General features: G+C 34.3%; 1 protein-coding gene across 1 annotated transcript; it reads left to right on the top strand.

Annotated features, from left to right (window-relative positions):
* Nucleotides 1-1,586: 1,586 nt before the first annotated feature.
* On the top strand, nucleotides 1,587-13,682 carry LOC132610218 (uncharacterized). The gene is made up of 13 exons (XM_060324503.1): nucleotides 1,587-1,894; nucleotides 3,817-3,966; nucleotides 4,818-4,988; nucleotides 5,324-5,467; nucleotides 6,537-6,642; nucleotides 6,988-7,136; nucleotides 7,222-7,347; nucleotides 7,891-8,034; nucleotides 8,253-8,340; nucleotides 9,325-9,698; nucleotides 10,738-11,061; nucleotides 12,312-12,533; nucleotides 13,321-13,682. The coding sequence occupies exons 1-13, from the start codon at nucleotides 1,685-1,687 to the stop codon at nucleotides 13,462-13,464; spliced, it is 2,352 nt and encodes a 783-aa protein (XP_060180486.1). The 5' UTR covers nucleotides 1,587-1,684; the 3' UTR covers nucleotides 13,465-13,682.
* Nucleotides 13,683-13,704: the final 22 nt, after the last annotated feature.

Raw genomic sequence — 13,704 nt, 5'->3', positions numbered from 1 at the left:
GCCAAACACAACTCCAACTTCAAAAATTTCAAAAAAAGTGAATTTGTTTTGATATTTATGGCCAAACGGCACCTAATGTATTTAAAAGATTGAGGGAGAGATATTACTTCCTAATATTACTTTTACTTTAAAGATTTTATAACTCATACTATAGGTAATAGAGTGAAAACTTAGGTTGATAAATTAATAAAAATAAATTAAAAATATTACTTACAAGGATTTATTTGGAGGACTCAAAGATTAATTCATCTTTTTCTCATAAAGTGAAACAATTGACTTAGCTTTGGATTACATAAAAGACAGATAAGGGATGAAAGGTCGGGAAGGAAGAATCAATATATGTGGTTACTGGTTGATAATTGCAACCATGCTTACTGAAAAGACTATTGTATAACTATGGTTAATATATGTGGTTTTCTGGTGAAACTTTTAGTCAAAATTTGGAGGAAATATTGAAATTGTATCATTTTAAGATATTCAAAGAGGGTTTACCAATGTATCATTATTCTAGCGAATTTAAACCACGAATACTCCATTAGCTAAGAATAATACACACTCACTGTATTTACTAGCCCCAGTATGCCCAACTCGAACTAGTATAAATTTGATGCTTACCTTCAATTTAACGTTTAATATTTCGACAAATTATAGTAAGGCCCCGTTTCCCGTTTGCACATGATTTGAAATCATGATATGAAATTAGTTATTTGAAATTAGAAAGATTTGAAGTTGAGGTTTTGTTTGGCCATGCAATTTAAATTTCTTAAGTTGTATTTATAAATATAAAAACCCCACAAGTTGTGAAAACTATCAAAACATCCTCAATTTTTATACAATTCTTACCACATGAGCAAATCATAGTTCATAACAAAGTTAATACACTACTATATGATCTTTCTAAAAAATACAACACCTATTGATCGAACTCTAGTTCAATAAATTTGTTATAAATATACTACTAAGTTGCAAATCCTTTTTTTATTTTTTATTTATTTATATTAGATATAAATGGTTGGTAAACATAGTTAGTAAATATATGTACGAACTTATGAATATATTCTTACAAAATATAAACTCATGAGTCAAGTTTTACATTTAACAAAAAAAATTAAAATTATAATATGAAATTGAAGTTGAAATTCTGTGTAAATTGCATAAACAACCGCTAGTTTGAAATAAATCATAATTTCATATCGCACGGCCGTTTTCAGCTGAAATTTCACTTATGAGTGGATGTGGCATAACACCACTCATATTTTTTTAAGGTAATTTAGCTCATTGGACTTGCCAGCATTTGTTTCATGTCGTACAAAAACAAGAAAAAAAGAAAAAATTATTTAAAGAGGTAATTTGTCATCCACAAGAAATAACATGGCATAAAAACTCAGAGCACTAAAACAACAACCAAAACATTCAAAAGGACCAAATAGCAAATCTTTCACAAAAACGAACGGCACAGAGTAACACATAGTACATCCCGCCAAATAAAAATTTCATTATTAGTCCCTCAACTTCAAATAAAATTTACTTGTTCCACAATCTTCCACGTAGCTTTTTCAACTACCATATTACTCCTCAAAATCTTCACTCTTCAATTCAAGCTTCACTCAAAAAAAAAAAAAAAACATAAATTTGTATATTTATATATACATTTTTTTTTGAAGGTTTTGATTCTGTTATATTAATGGATGCAGCTGCACAATTGATATACTGTGGACTTGATCCACTGTGTCGCAGTTCACTACCGTATCGTGGTCTATCATCAAAGAAATTGAGAATTAGGAGGAAAAACGGTGTCGTTAAAGCAATTGCAACTGAGCCTAAGTCATCCGAGTCAAATACGAATACTAAACCGGTCAATGGCATTCCTAAACCAGTCAACGATGGTTCTACTGTACGTTTTGTTAATTCAATTTATTTATTTATTTTGGTAAAATTTTTGTTTTAAATCAAGTGTGATTGGTTAGAAAAAGGTAATTCCATGTGTCCCAAGTCATACTAGTATGTTTGATTGAGCACGGAGTTTATTGATTGGACAAAATTTGAAATTTGTGATCTAAAATAAATCATAGAAATTTGTGTTGTGTTGCTAGAATCATTTTATTAAGGATAAAAAGGTAAATTTAAGGTTGAATTATTAATAAATAGAGAAATGTATAATTTTTTTTAGATTGATACAATCGTATAAATAAAGGACAGAGGGAGTATTAATTTAAGTGTTTTGCTTTACTTTTTGGTATGTGTTAGAAAGACTGCAAGTTGATAATTCAAACATTCTACGTGACAAATTTAATAACCAAAATGATATTTTAGTACACTATACGTATCTTTAATTTAGGATCACAAGATTCAAAAGTCTATTTTAATTTATTAAATTCCGTGGCCCGTCAAACGAAGACACTTAAATTGAGACGGAGGGAGTGGTGGTGTTCTTTTTGGAACAACATTTCCAAAGTTTATTTTTTGTTGGTTATAAGATCAATGGTTAATTTGGCAGCTCAGAAAATGGTGGAATAGTTTCGCATTAAGGGGAAAATAAGCTGCAAATTACTCTATATATAGTGTATATTTATTAACTAGTCGTCATAAGCATTATTCTTTATTTATATAGTGAAGCAAATTTTTACATTTGTCTATTGAATTAGCAAATGTACCTTCGATTGGGTGAAATGAAATCAAGTTCTTTTTCTTCCATGGAAATAAATTAACTAATTCAGCAAATGTTGTGAAAAATGTCTCTTTTGTGTATGAATTGAAACTTCACTAAGTGTTACAGTGTTGTTCTAGAAAGTAATAAGAAAGCTACTCAAACATGGTTTATTGTAATGAGTTTATTGTTGTGAGTAATATAGTGATGTTTGGCTGATTGCTGATTGAATTTCTGTTTGGCTGCTTAGGAAGCGGTGGAATAATTTAAATTTGGAGGAAAAATAAGCTGCAAATTACTCCACATTCACCGGTGTATCTGTTATTATTTATTTGTCAATTAGTATTTTTGTTGAAGTTATTGTTACTATTATTATTGTCGTCATGATTGTTGTTGTTGTTATTCTCATTATTTACGTTTTTGATCAGTACTCTCATTATTTATTTATTTGACAAAATCTATATTTGTACTTGGATTACCAATGATACCTTCAATTGGGTGCAGTAAACTCAACTTGGTATTCATCCATGGAAAAGTTTAACTAATTCAGCAATAAGAGCCTTTTTATTCAGCAAAAAAAAAGGTTTTTCCTTTTTATTGATATCAACAAACAACAACATACCCAGTATATTCCCACAGGTGGGCTATGGGGAGGGTGGGTGTACGCAGATTGTTCCTCAGAAAAATGGTTTGAAAGAAATGCAATAGTAAAAGCTATGTTAAAACATTTGAAGAAAGAAAAGTACTGACAGTACAAATATTAAAAATAATCAAAGTAAAAGAGACAACAGTCGTCATAGGATCGAAGCATAAGATAATGCTAGCGTAAAAGTAGTAATACTGGTATGGGAATAGATAAATGCTTCACGCTAGAACCCTGCTCTACCACTGTGAAGAGTGAAGACGCTCCATTATCTACTAACCATCTACCCTAATCCTCAACCTCCATGCTCTCCTATCTAGGGTCATGTCCTCGGGGAGCTGATATCAAGAAGAAAAGAATTGTTAATCTTTAATCAGATGAAAGTTTGTTGAGTTCTATAGTATTGTTTTGGCAAGTAGTAAGAAAGCAATTATTGCATGGTTTATTCAAATGGACTTGTTGGTGTGATCATTATACTGATTTTTGGCTGATGGCTGATTGAATTTTTATATTTGTGTGTTTGCAGAGAATGCAGGATGTATCACAAGAGATCAAAAGAGTGAGGGCACAAATGGAAGAAAATGAGGACTTAGCCATACTCATGAGGGGGCTTCGAGGTCAAAACCTGAAAGATTCTTTGTTTGCTGATGATAACATTAAGCTTCGCCTAGTAGAGGTCCGTTCGTTTGACTTCCTTGTCAAAGTATATGTATGCGAACTTTCACGCTTGTGAAGGGTCTGTGGTGATGAAGATTTCATATTCTTATTGCGACGAGAAGCAGATGAGATGAAGGTCTCTGTATCCAGAATTTGTAGATATGGATGTGTCTTTTGAGAGGTCAAAGGAAAATGATCAGTCATGAATTTTAGTGGGGACAGACATTAGTAGATGATAGTAAGAAGTGTAGGATATTTGATCTTAGTCAAGTCACTGTGCCTAGGGAAATAAACTAGCTATTTAATACAAATTTCAACGAACATTCATACGGTTTTGTTGTAGGGAGAGATTTTCTTCCTGCTCTCAAATGGCCGTTCGAAAAACTATAGAAGCAATGGAGTTTGATGACTATCCCTAAAGAGGAAGAAAATTTAGTTTTTGATGATTTCCGTAGAAAGAAACGCTGGGATCTAGATTTATTCTAGTGTGATTTCATATAGTACCTAGTGCTAAGTGCTGTTGGAAACAACTATTTTCTAAAGTATATCTCGTTATATACAAAAGAAGGAGCTTTGCAGTCATCTATGGGTTCACAAATGTGAATACTGACACAGTTAAATTTTTACTGCTACCACTATTGTAGTCCAAGTTGATTGAATCTGTTGAAAGTTGAAACTACCTGAAGGAGTAGGATCTTCAATATGAATGGATATTTCCCTTCTATATCAAGATCTTTAGCTTTTGGCTTGGAAAAATATAAATGGATTTTCCGTTGTATCGAAAGGTCTTTCGCTTTTGGTTGGCTTGGGAACAGATGTCCTTTGGCAAAGAATATGTATTTTAATGTTTCCTATCTTTGTATTCTTCAGGTTGATGAGAGCAGTGAGTTCTTGCCCTTAGTTTATGATCCTGCCATCATTTCTGCATATTGGGGTAAACGGCCACGTGCTGTTGCTACCCGTATAGTCCAGCTAACATCTGTTGCTGGAGGTTTTCTTTCACGTCTCGCCTGGGACGTGATAAATAAGAAGGTTAAAGAGGTAAGCTTCACTAGATACTTATCCGCTTTTCCTGACAAGTGACATTAACAAATTTGCTTGGTCTGCTTGAGTCATCCCCACGGAGGTTATCAATTAATGTAGTAAATAAAAGAAAACGAGGATGTGTTGGAACCCTGTAACTTAGTAGAAGTAGTTAATTTCATGAAATTCCATTTCGAAAAAGGCAATCTTCTTTATGTCATCAAAGAGATTTCTATGTGTGGTGAACATTGAAATAGTGCTTTGATGCATTCATTTATATTGATATACTCATAGACCACACATTTTTAATTGTTTTTTCAATCCCATAACTATTGATCTTTTCCAATCATTAGAATGAGGTTGCTCGAGCAATTGAGTTGAGGGAGATTGTAACATCACTGGGTCCAGCATACATAAAGCTAGGGCAAGCATTAAGCATTCGGCCAGATATACTATCACCTACTGCGATGGTTGAGCTGCAGAAGCTTTGTGATAAGGTCAGATTGAAGTCAGCAGCGTGACAAATTTCTTGAAGTCAACTTTAATTTTCAGGAAACCATTATATCTGCAAACTTTAATCATACTATCTATTTTATTTAATTATACATTGATATCTGAATGGTGGATTGTGCAATTTTCTCATGTTGCTTTTCCAAAATCATATAGTTATCTTGATGACCTCAATTCATTTTAATGCCTTCCGCCTTAATATGTGGTTGTTATTCAACATTCTTTATAGAGTAGGAGATTGAGGAACTACTTTGTTAAGAAATCTTTCTTAAAAGTTATCCCTTTTCCCTATGATCCGGAATAAACCGTGACAATGGCTCTTGCAATTTTGTTGGGAAGTCTTTTTGATTGTCTGGATGAAAGATAATGCGTATCCTTGTCACAGAGGGCCAATGGAAAAGCTCTTCTAAAACCATCTTTTTAGAAAAAAATGTTTCTGTACTTAATTAATCCAGCATGAGGCATTGACTGGTTCATTTTTCGATCATGAGAATTCTTTGATCCCATCAGTATTTTCAAAGTGATGAGACTCTTTTTGCTTTAGGAAATATATTTAGAGTATCCTTGCCATGTCAGAACAGAAGAAACATTAGGAACTAGCTGTAAGTCATGGGGCTAAGAGCTGCATGCGACAAAATTAGAAATAATACTAAAGGGTGGGAGATGGGATATAGTGTAAGCTATCTACAATCTTTGCTGTTGGAATCATGCTACAGATTAATGTGAACAGACTACAATCTTTACTATTGGAAACATGTTGCACTAATCAATCTTTGCTGTTGGAATTATGTTACACTGATTAATGTGAACAGACTACAATCTTTACTATTAGAAACATGTTGCACTAATCAATGTAAGCAGAATGTTGGATTTACCATGTTTATTATCGTGTACAGCCTGCACTGCAGATCTTGTGACTAATTCCGCCCGAGTAATCTTCTCTTTTTAGGGCGGTTTTTTGGGAAGGGGCTAAAACAGACAAATGATAGAGTAGTGTAATTGAAAACACACTTTATTGTTGCCCTCTGAACTTTTAGCATTTCATGATTACTTCAGGTTCCATCATTTCCAGATGATGTAGCTATGGCCCTTATAGAGGAGGAATTGGGAGAACCATGGACTAACATCTATTCTGAGCTTTCTTCATCCCCAATTGCTGCTGGTAATCTTTCTTATCATCTGTAGAACTCTCTTTTTGAATAATACACTGAATTATTTCTTCATTTTCTCTATGTATTTCTTTTTTTGAGCCGAGGGTCTATCGGAAACAGCCTCTCTACCTCCCAAGGTAGGGGTAAGGCCTACGTACTTTCTACCCTCCCCAGACCGGTTACACTGGGTATGTTGTTGTTGTTGTTTCACTATGTATTTCTGTAATCATCCTCTTTTTGTTGGGTTAACTTAAATGTGAGTTCTTCTTTTTGCACATCTTTCTTCTGTAAAATGTAAAAGAATAGCTAATTTCTAAAGAATCTTTTTCTCTTTTGCTTCATTATGGCATTTGCAGCGTCCCTCGGACAGGTATATAAGGGCCGGCTGAAGGAGAATGGAGACTTGGTTGCTGTTAAAGTACAGAGGCCCTTTGTCCTTGAGACAGTGACAGTTGACTTATTCATTATACGGAACTTGGGGTTAGTTCTTCGCAAGTTTCCGCAGGTATTGATTGTTCACTTATATTTCCCATTATTTTCTTATCTTTGTTAGTCTGGAAGAATTAATGCTTGTTGCTTCTGCTTTTAAGGTTTCCATTGATGTGGTTGGATTGGTGGATGAATGGGCTGCCCGCTTCTTCGAAGAACTTGATTATGTGAATGAGGGAGAAAATGGAACACTTTTTGCTGAGATGATGAAAAAGGACCTTCCTCAGGTACCTGCAATTCTGATGTCAACCCCACACCTCTGCCCCAAACGAATAAAAACCCGAAACGATTAGAAATGAAACAAAGTGCGAAAGAGACGACGATAAGCCACTAAGTTCTCCCTTTTTTCCCCAATCTCCAATCTCTCCACGAAATAAGAAAAAGAAATTTTGTCTCTAACCAGTAACCAGCAATATGCCTCGTTTCAAAATAGGAGAAACCCTCCCTAGGAGGTGTGCTCCAGTTTAGACAAGGACATAGAGATTTAGTTGCTGTAAGTTTATTTTCTTGAAATCTGGCTGCGATAGGCTAAGCTATGTTATGTATTTTTATTTTTTTTGGGTTTATATGTCGGACTAAAAAAAAAGCAATGTGCAAATTATTACCTTTTTGGGAGAAAGGATAAAGAGAAGTCCGTGAACTTACTCACAGAAGAGTACATATATGTCTTTATTCTTATGATGAACTAGAAGTACAGATTTCTTTAAATGGAAATTATGATGCTTGGTGTCTCTAACAATGTTGTGGTTTGTCTTGGGAACCTTTTTCAGGTTGTTGTCCCTAAGACATATAGCAAATATACTTCAAGGAAGGTTCTTACAACAAGTTGGATTGATGGAGAGAAGTTATCACAAAGCAAAGCAAGTGATGTAGGTGATTTGGTTAATGTTGGCGTCATATGCTACCTTAAGCAGGTGATATTCTTAAACTCTTAACAATTTTTATTTTGTAATATATTAAGCTTTTGAGTCTCATATCTGGTAAACATCATTAAGATCTTGTTTTCTTGATATTTCTGTTTTATACTACCTTATCCTTCTACCAGATTGATCTATGTGGTATTTTTCTATGGATATCCTCTTGACTATTAAAATTTGTTCTCCATCTTATATTTTGTCCTTTTGGTATGCAGTTGCTTGACACTGGTTTCTTCCATGCGGATCCACATCCAGGGAACTTAATACGTACGCCAGATGGAAAGCTAGCTATACTTGACTTTGGTAAGAAGTCTTCATTTGGTGTCCTCTTTCCCGATATGTTATGGAATAGTTCATGGAAGTAAATCTATGAGAATTTTTTCTGATGAAGAACTCTATTGACAAACTACCTTCACTTCCCTTTGAACTTAATTCGATTTGGCCTTTTGCAACTTGCTACAAGGTCGTGCATTTGCTCTAGATTCTGAATTTCCCAAGCTGTTAGCCATCTGTGTCTCTGTATGAGCTACAGTTGTGAGATCCCATTTAACAAGAACAACATGAAAGCATTTCAATGTCATTGGCTCTTTAATGCTTCGTGGCACTTTAAGTTGATGTTCATTGGCATGTAGTAATGGATGACTCGTAAAGAATGTCTAATTGCTGAAGTCGAGTTATTAGATTGAGGGTCCATCCTCATGTTGCCTAATAGTACATGATAGTTCGCCTGCCCTGATCAGGATATCGTTTTTGTAGGGCAATATACTTGCTGAGAGTATGACCTTTTGGTTAGGTGTAACCCAGATATTCTCTCGCTTGCAAAAGCTTAAGCAGGGCTTACAGGACTTGGAAGTTGACATTCATCTAGGAATTTCTTGATCAGTATCTTATAGTTGATTCCTCTTATCATTACTTTGAAATTAATAACTGGGCTATAAGATGATATATTAGTTTCATTCTCTGCTAGTGCACATTAGATCTGCAATTCCTCTAATACACCGCTGTTAATTGATGAGTTAAGCTCTTTGTATTATATTGGCCTTAAATCTCTACCATCTGAGCAACAATTAGTTTCTTTGTTTCTCCTGAAGTTTGATGCTTTTCAACTGTTGAATATCCACCTTACGTTTCTTTGTGATTATCCCTCGTTTTCTTGACTGTGTGTGTTGTTTGGGGGGGGGGGGGGGGGGGTGAGGGGAGGTAAGGTGCTTACTTTCTTTTTTATTTATCAGTATCTTACTCTTTGATTGCTATAAGTTGACAGAAATTGTTAATTTGCTTTGGCAGGCTTGGTTACAAAATTAACAGATGATCAGAAATATGGTATGATCGAATCCATAGCTCACCTTATTCATCGAGATTATGGTGCCATAGTCAAGGATTTTGTGAAACTAGGGTTCATTCCCGACGGGGTCAATCTGGAACCCATTTTGCCTGTACTTGCCAAGGTTTTTGACCAGGCACTTGAAGGTGGAGGAGCAAAAAATTTTAACTTTCAGGAGCTGGCAGCAGATTTGGCACAAATAACATTTGATTATCCATTTAGAATACCACCCTATTTTGCTTTAATAATTCGAGCAATAGGCGTGCTGGAGGGGATTGCTTTGGTGGGAAACTCCGATTTTGCTATAGTGGATGAAGCTTACCCATATATAGCACAGGTACGCTCATATGGTGCCACAGTTCATTTATTCTCTTATATATTTCATTTACATGGATTCAGATTACTATAATTGTGTGATATAAAAATTGCCATCTCTGTGAGCATACTTTGATGATCTATCTGACAATGTTAGCAGATAGCATTTTTTTCACACTTGCAACTTACTAACCTTGGAGTCTAAATTTGGTTGTGCATTTGAGTCTTACTTGGGAGGGGCTGTCAAACACCATTGAGATATGTCTTTAACCAAGTTATACATTTCCTACTTTATGCAAAATAGTTTAAATTTGGACTATAGATCTCATTAACGTTTCTGGTACTAATATAAATAGGACGTGCTTACCAGTATTTTACTCCTTTGGTCCTATATTAATTCTGCACTCGTTCTCTTTGGTCATAATAAAAATTGGTTAGTTTCTTTAAAAAGAAAAACTTTACCCATTATTATTCTTTGACATAATTTCTTTATATGGGACCCATAGTCTATGCTTCTCATTACAGCTTTTCCTTTTTATTCTTCACAAACTAAAAAGTCACTCACAAACACCAAATATTGTGCCTTTTAACGCGAAAACAATAGACATTTTTAGCTTGTCTTGGCACTCATGCTGATCAATGGAGGGGTTACTACCTCGTGAAAAATTAACATTTTGAAGGTAGAAAGCAGAAATGTGAAAAAACAAACATGGGCCAGAGATGTACAACTCATGTGTGGGTTGGATATTTTGTGTATGGCAGAACGTAAGAAAATATCATCTTACTTTAAAAAGTAAAAATAGGAAAAACTAAATGAGAACCTATTGCGGCAAAGGTAGTAGCATGGACCTCTGTCTACTACACCACTTGTGATAAATGGCATTCCTATAACTCTTCTGAGAGCTTAAACTTAGAGGAGATTTCATTCATTGATTTGGTTCTGCAAAGCTTAGTTCGACCAATGTTGTCCTTCAGGTGTCACTTTCACGTAATTTTAAATATCACCACTTTTAGATAATTTGAATTCTCATATTTACACTATGTGCATTTTCTTTCTTCAGAGACTGCTGACAGATGAATCTCCGCGGTTACGGAGTGCTCTACGTTACACAATATATGGGAAATCTGGTGTTTTTGATGCTGAAAGATTCATAGATGTTATGCAAGCATTTGAGAATTTCATAACTGCAGCTAAGAGTGGAGGTGGGGAGAGTTTGAATGGGAGAATGGCAGAGCTTGGCATTATGCAAAATCAAACAAATAGCATTATTCCTTTTCCTTCTTCAAGTGGTTATCAAACAGAGCAGCCAATTCAAACAAGAGCAGCATTAGCATTTCTGCTTTCTGATAAAGGGAATTTTTTCCGTGAATTCCTTTTGGATGAGGTACGTCTACTTGACAGATGCTGTACTTTCTAGTTTGTACTAGATAAATTGAAGCCCGTGCTCGCACGGGCCCAACATGACTGTTTAGAAATTTCATAAAAATTTCATATAGAGCAAATTTAAAAATTTCTATTGGTATTTTCCCTATTTAATAAAAAGAGAAAATATAGATATAAATTCACAAATTTGTTAGATATTTTAACCAACACTTTGTTGGCCCTAGACAAAAACTTTAGAATAATTAAAGCAATAAAGTAACTTAATCCTACAATTTTGTCAAGAATCGTTGGTATTACGGCTTAATACATCGACATTTTTTTAAACTTGCCAAAAAAAATTCATTTAGACACTCAAACCACTATCTGTTTCAATTGAGCACCTGAACAAGTGATAAATTGTTCCTATTAGACATTTCAAACTTAAATTTTGATAAACTTTCTGCACGTATTCTCAAATGCTCATTAAATAAATAAGTTAACCAATTAAAATATGTCACCTCATTTAAAATACATTACCCTCATCAACCTCAATTTGAACAAGCTTGATGTATTAAGCCTACTATTAATTATGGTAACATTCTTTTTTTAGTTTTTTTTTAATTTTAATTATAAAGCACTACGAATATAACATTCAGATTTCTTTTTACCATTGTATAACATAATAATATAAATTCACGAGGATGAGCCATTATGCATTATTGTCCTAAAGGTCATTCTTTTCAATTTCTTGCTCATAACTTGAACTTATAATTTCATGAGGATGAATTATTGTACGTTATTATCCTGAATAGCTTACTTTCCAACCTTTTGCTTAGCAGTTGAATTTATAACTAAGGAGCGTAACTCATTATTGTACAAAACTAAGTGTGTAATTTATCTTAACCGATAGTAGAAAAGATTATCATTTATGTCACTATAATGAAAAATATTACATGAAATTTCAAAGCATAAGCGTAATTTTAGACTATCCTATCTAGATTTAATTTAATTTCTTTTGCTGAGTTTTCTTTGTTTACGAATTATAGTTATATATCAAATTAATTAAGACGAATAATTTCTTGGCTCAAATAGTAAAAGGAATATTATTACGTTTGGCTGTGAACATAAAGCTTGTGAAAACTCAAAACTTGTCAATATACTGAATTCATTAATATTTTAAAAGAGACGATTTGCATAAAAAGACATTCCTTTTGAGACAAAACAATATTAGTATTAAGAATAACGAACTAATTTGCAAAATAATGCAAGCAGATAGTGAAGGGGATTGATGCATTATCAAGGGAGCAGTTGGTACAGATAACGGCATTCCTTGGAATTGGAAATGCAATGCCAGTATTCAGTATGGTTCCTGCTGCTTTGGTACCTATTAGACCTGCTGCACTTGTACCCTATGTAACTGAGGAGGACAGAGTCGTATTGAACAATGTTCAAAAGATTATTCAATTCTTAGCTGCTGGGAATGCATCAAACCAGGTATCTCAATTTTATATTATGGCAAGTTTATCTCTAGAGGAGAATTAAGTACTTCAATTTGCATCCAACACAAGAAAAGAGGTTGGTTCTGCCTCTTGCTGGCAGAAAAGTTGCAATTGCTCCTGTGCCAGTAGGCTTAAGCATAAAATCATGTTACCAAGGTCTCCTTTCATGTTGAATTGAACATTGTTAACTTGGTATCTACATGGAAAAGAATTCTTTGTTTGTGATCGAGGCCCTTGTGGGTGATAGTGGTATTGGGAAAGTGCCATCCTCTCAAGACTAGAAAATTTCTTGCTGACTGCCTCTGAATCATCAAACCCAATATGTTTCATACATCTGCTCATGGAATTTCTGAGATTTCAAACTCCCATGTACGTTTTAGATGTGTTTCCTGAAATCTTTGCTTCTCTGAGTGTGCGCTAGAGTCAACTTTCTCGACACATTGTTAGAAATAGCTGTAGGCTGTCATAACATTCCACAAGCAGGTTAAAGAAAGACATAATATCTACCAGAGTATCACTAGTTATGGGAGACGAATTATATCTGCATGAGAAAAGTTAAAACAATATTTGAAGCCTCAAAACACTTCAATTTTGCAAAATATACTGTTAAGTGTCTAAATTCGAACGCAAGAGGGACTTAGATTCTGAATATTTCGTTTTATTTGATGATGTATACATGAAGTGTACCTAATCTACTTAAGTAAACTAACGTGCATTTTGATTTTGCTACTTAATAAAAGTTAACCTACTGTAAAAGCATCATAACTATATTTCTTTCTCAGGGTTTGGAGGGAGCAGCTGTCTCTAGAGTGATCCAGGAGCTTCTTCCAGTGCTTCCAGGCCTCTCGGCTAAGGTTCTTCCAGAGATTCTTGGTCGACTATCTTCTCGTGTGATGGCACGCTTGATACGAGATGCACTGTTGTAATTTCAATAGTCTAACCTTACAGTTTTCCCTTCCTGAATTGTGGTGCATATATGATTCACAAACTTGAGAGTAAATAGAAATAGAAAAACATATTTATTGTGCCCTCTTGTGGCCTTTACCAATTATACTGACTAGTATAGTTTCTGTACTTTATCAGAACAGATGTAAACTTCCATATATTGAAACGATGTGATACTAACAGCAATTCCCTTACAATATGTATGATTTCTCTGGATCCAC

The sequence above is a fragment of the Lycium barbarum genome, chromosome 9 (assembly GCF_019175385.1).
Source record: "Lycium barbarum isolate Lr01 chromosome 9, ASM1917538v2, whole genome shotgun sequence".
Lineage (NCBI taxonomy): Eukaryota > Viridiplantae > Streptophyta > Magnoliopsida > Solanales > Solanaceae > Lycium > Lycium barbarum.
Note: the sequence above shows the minus strand (reverse complement) of the source record. Positions and strands in the feature narration are given on the sequence as shown.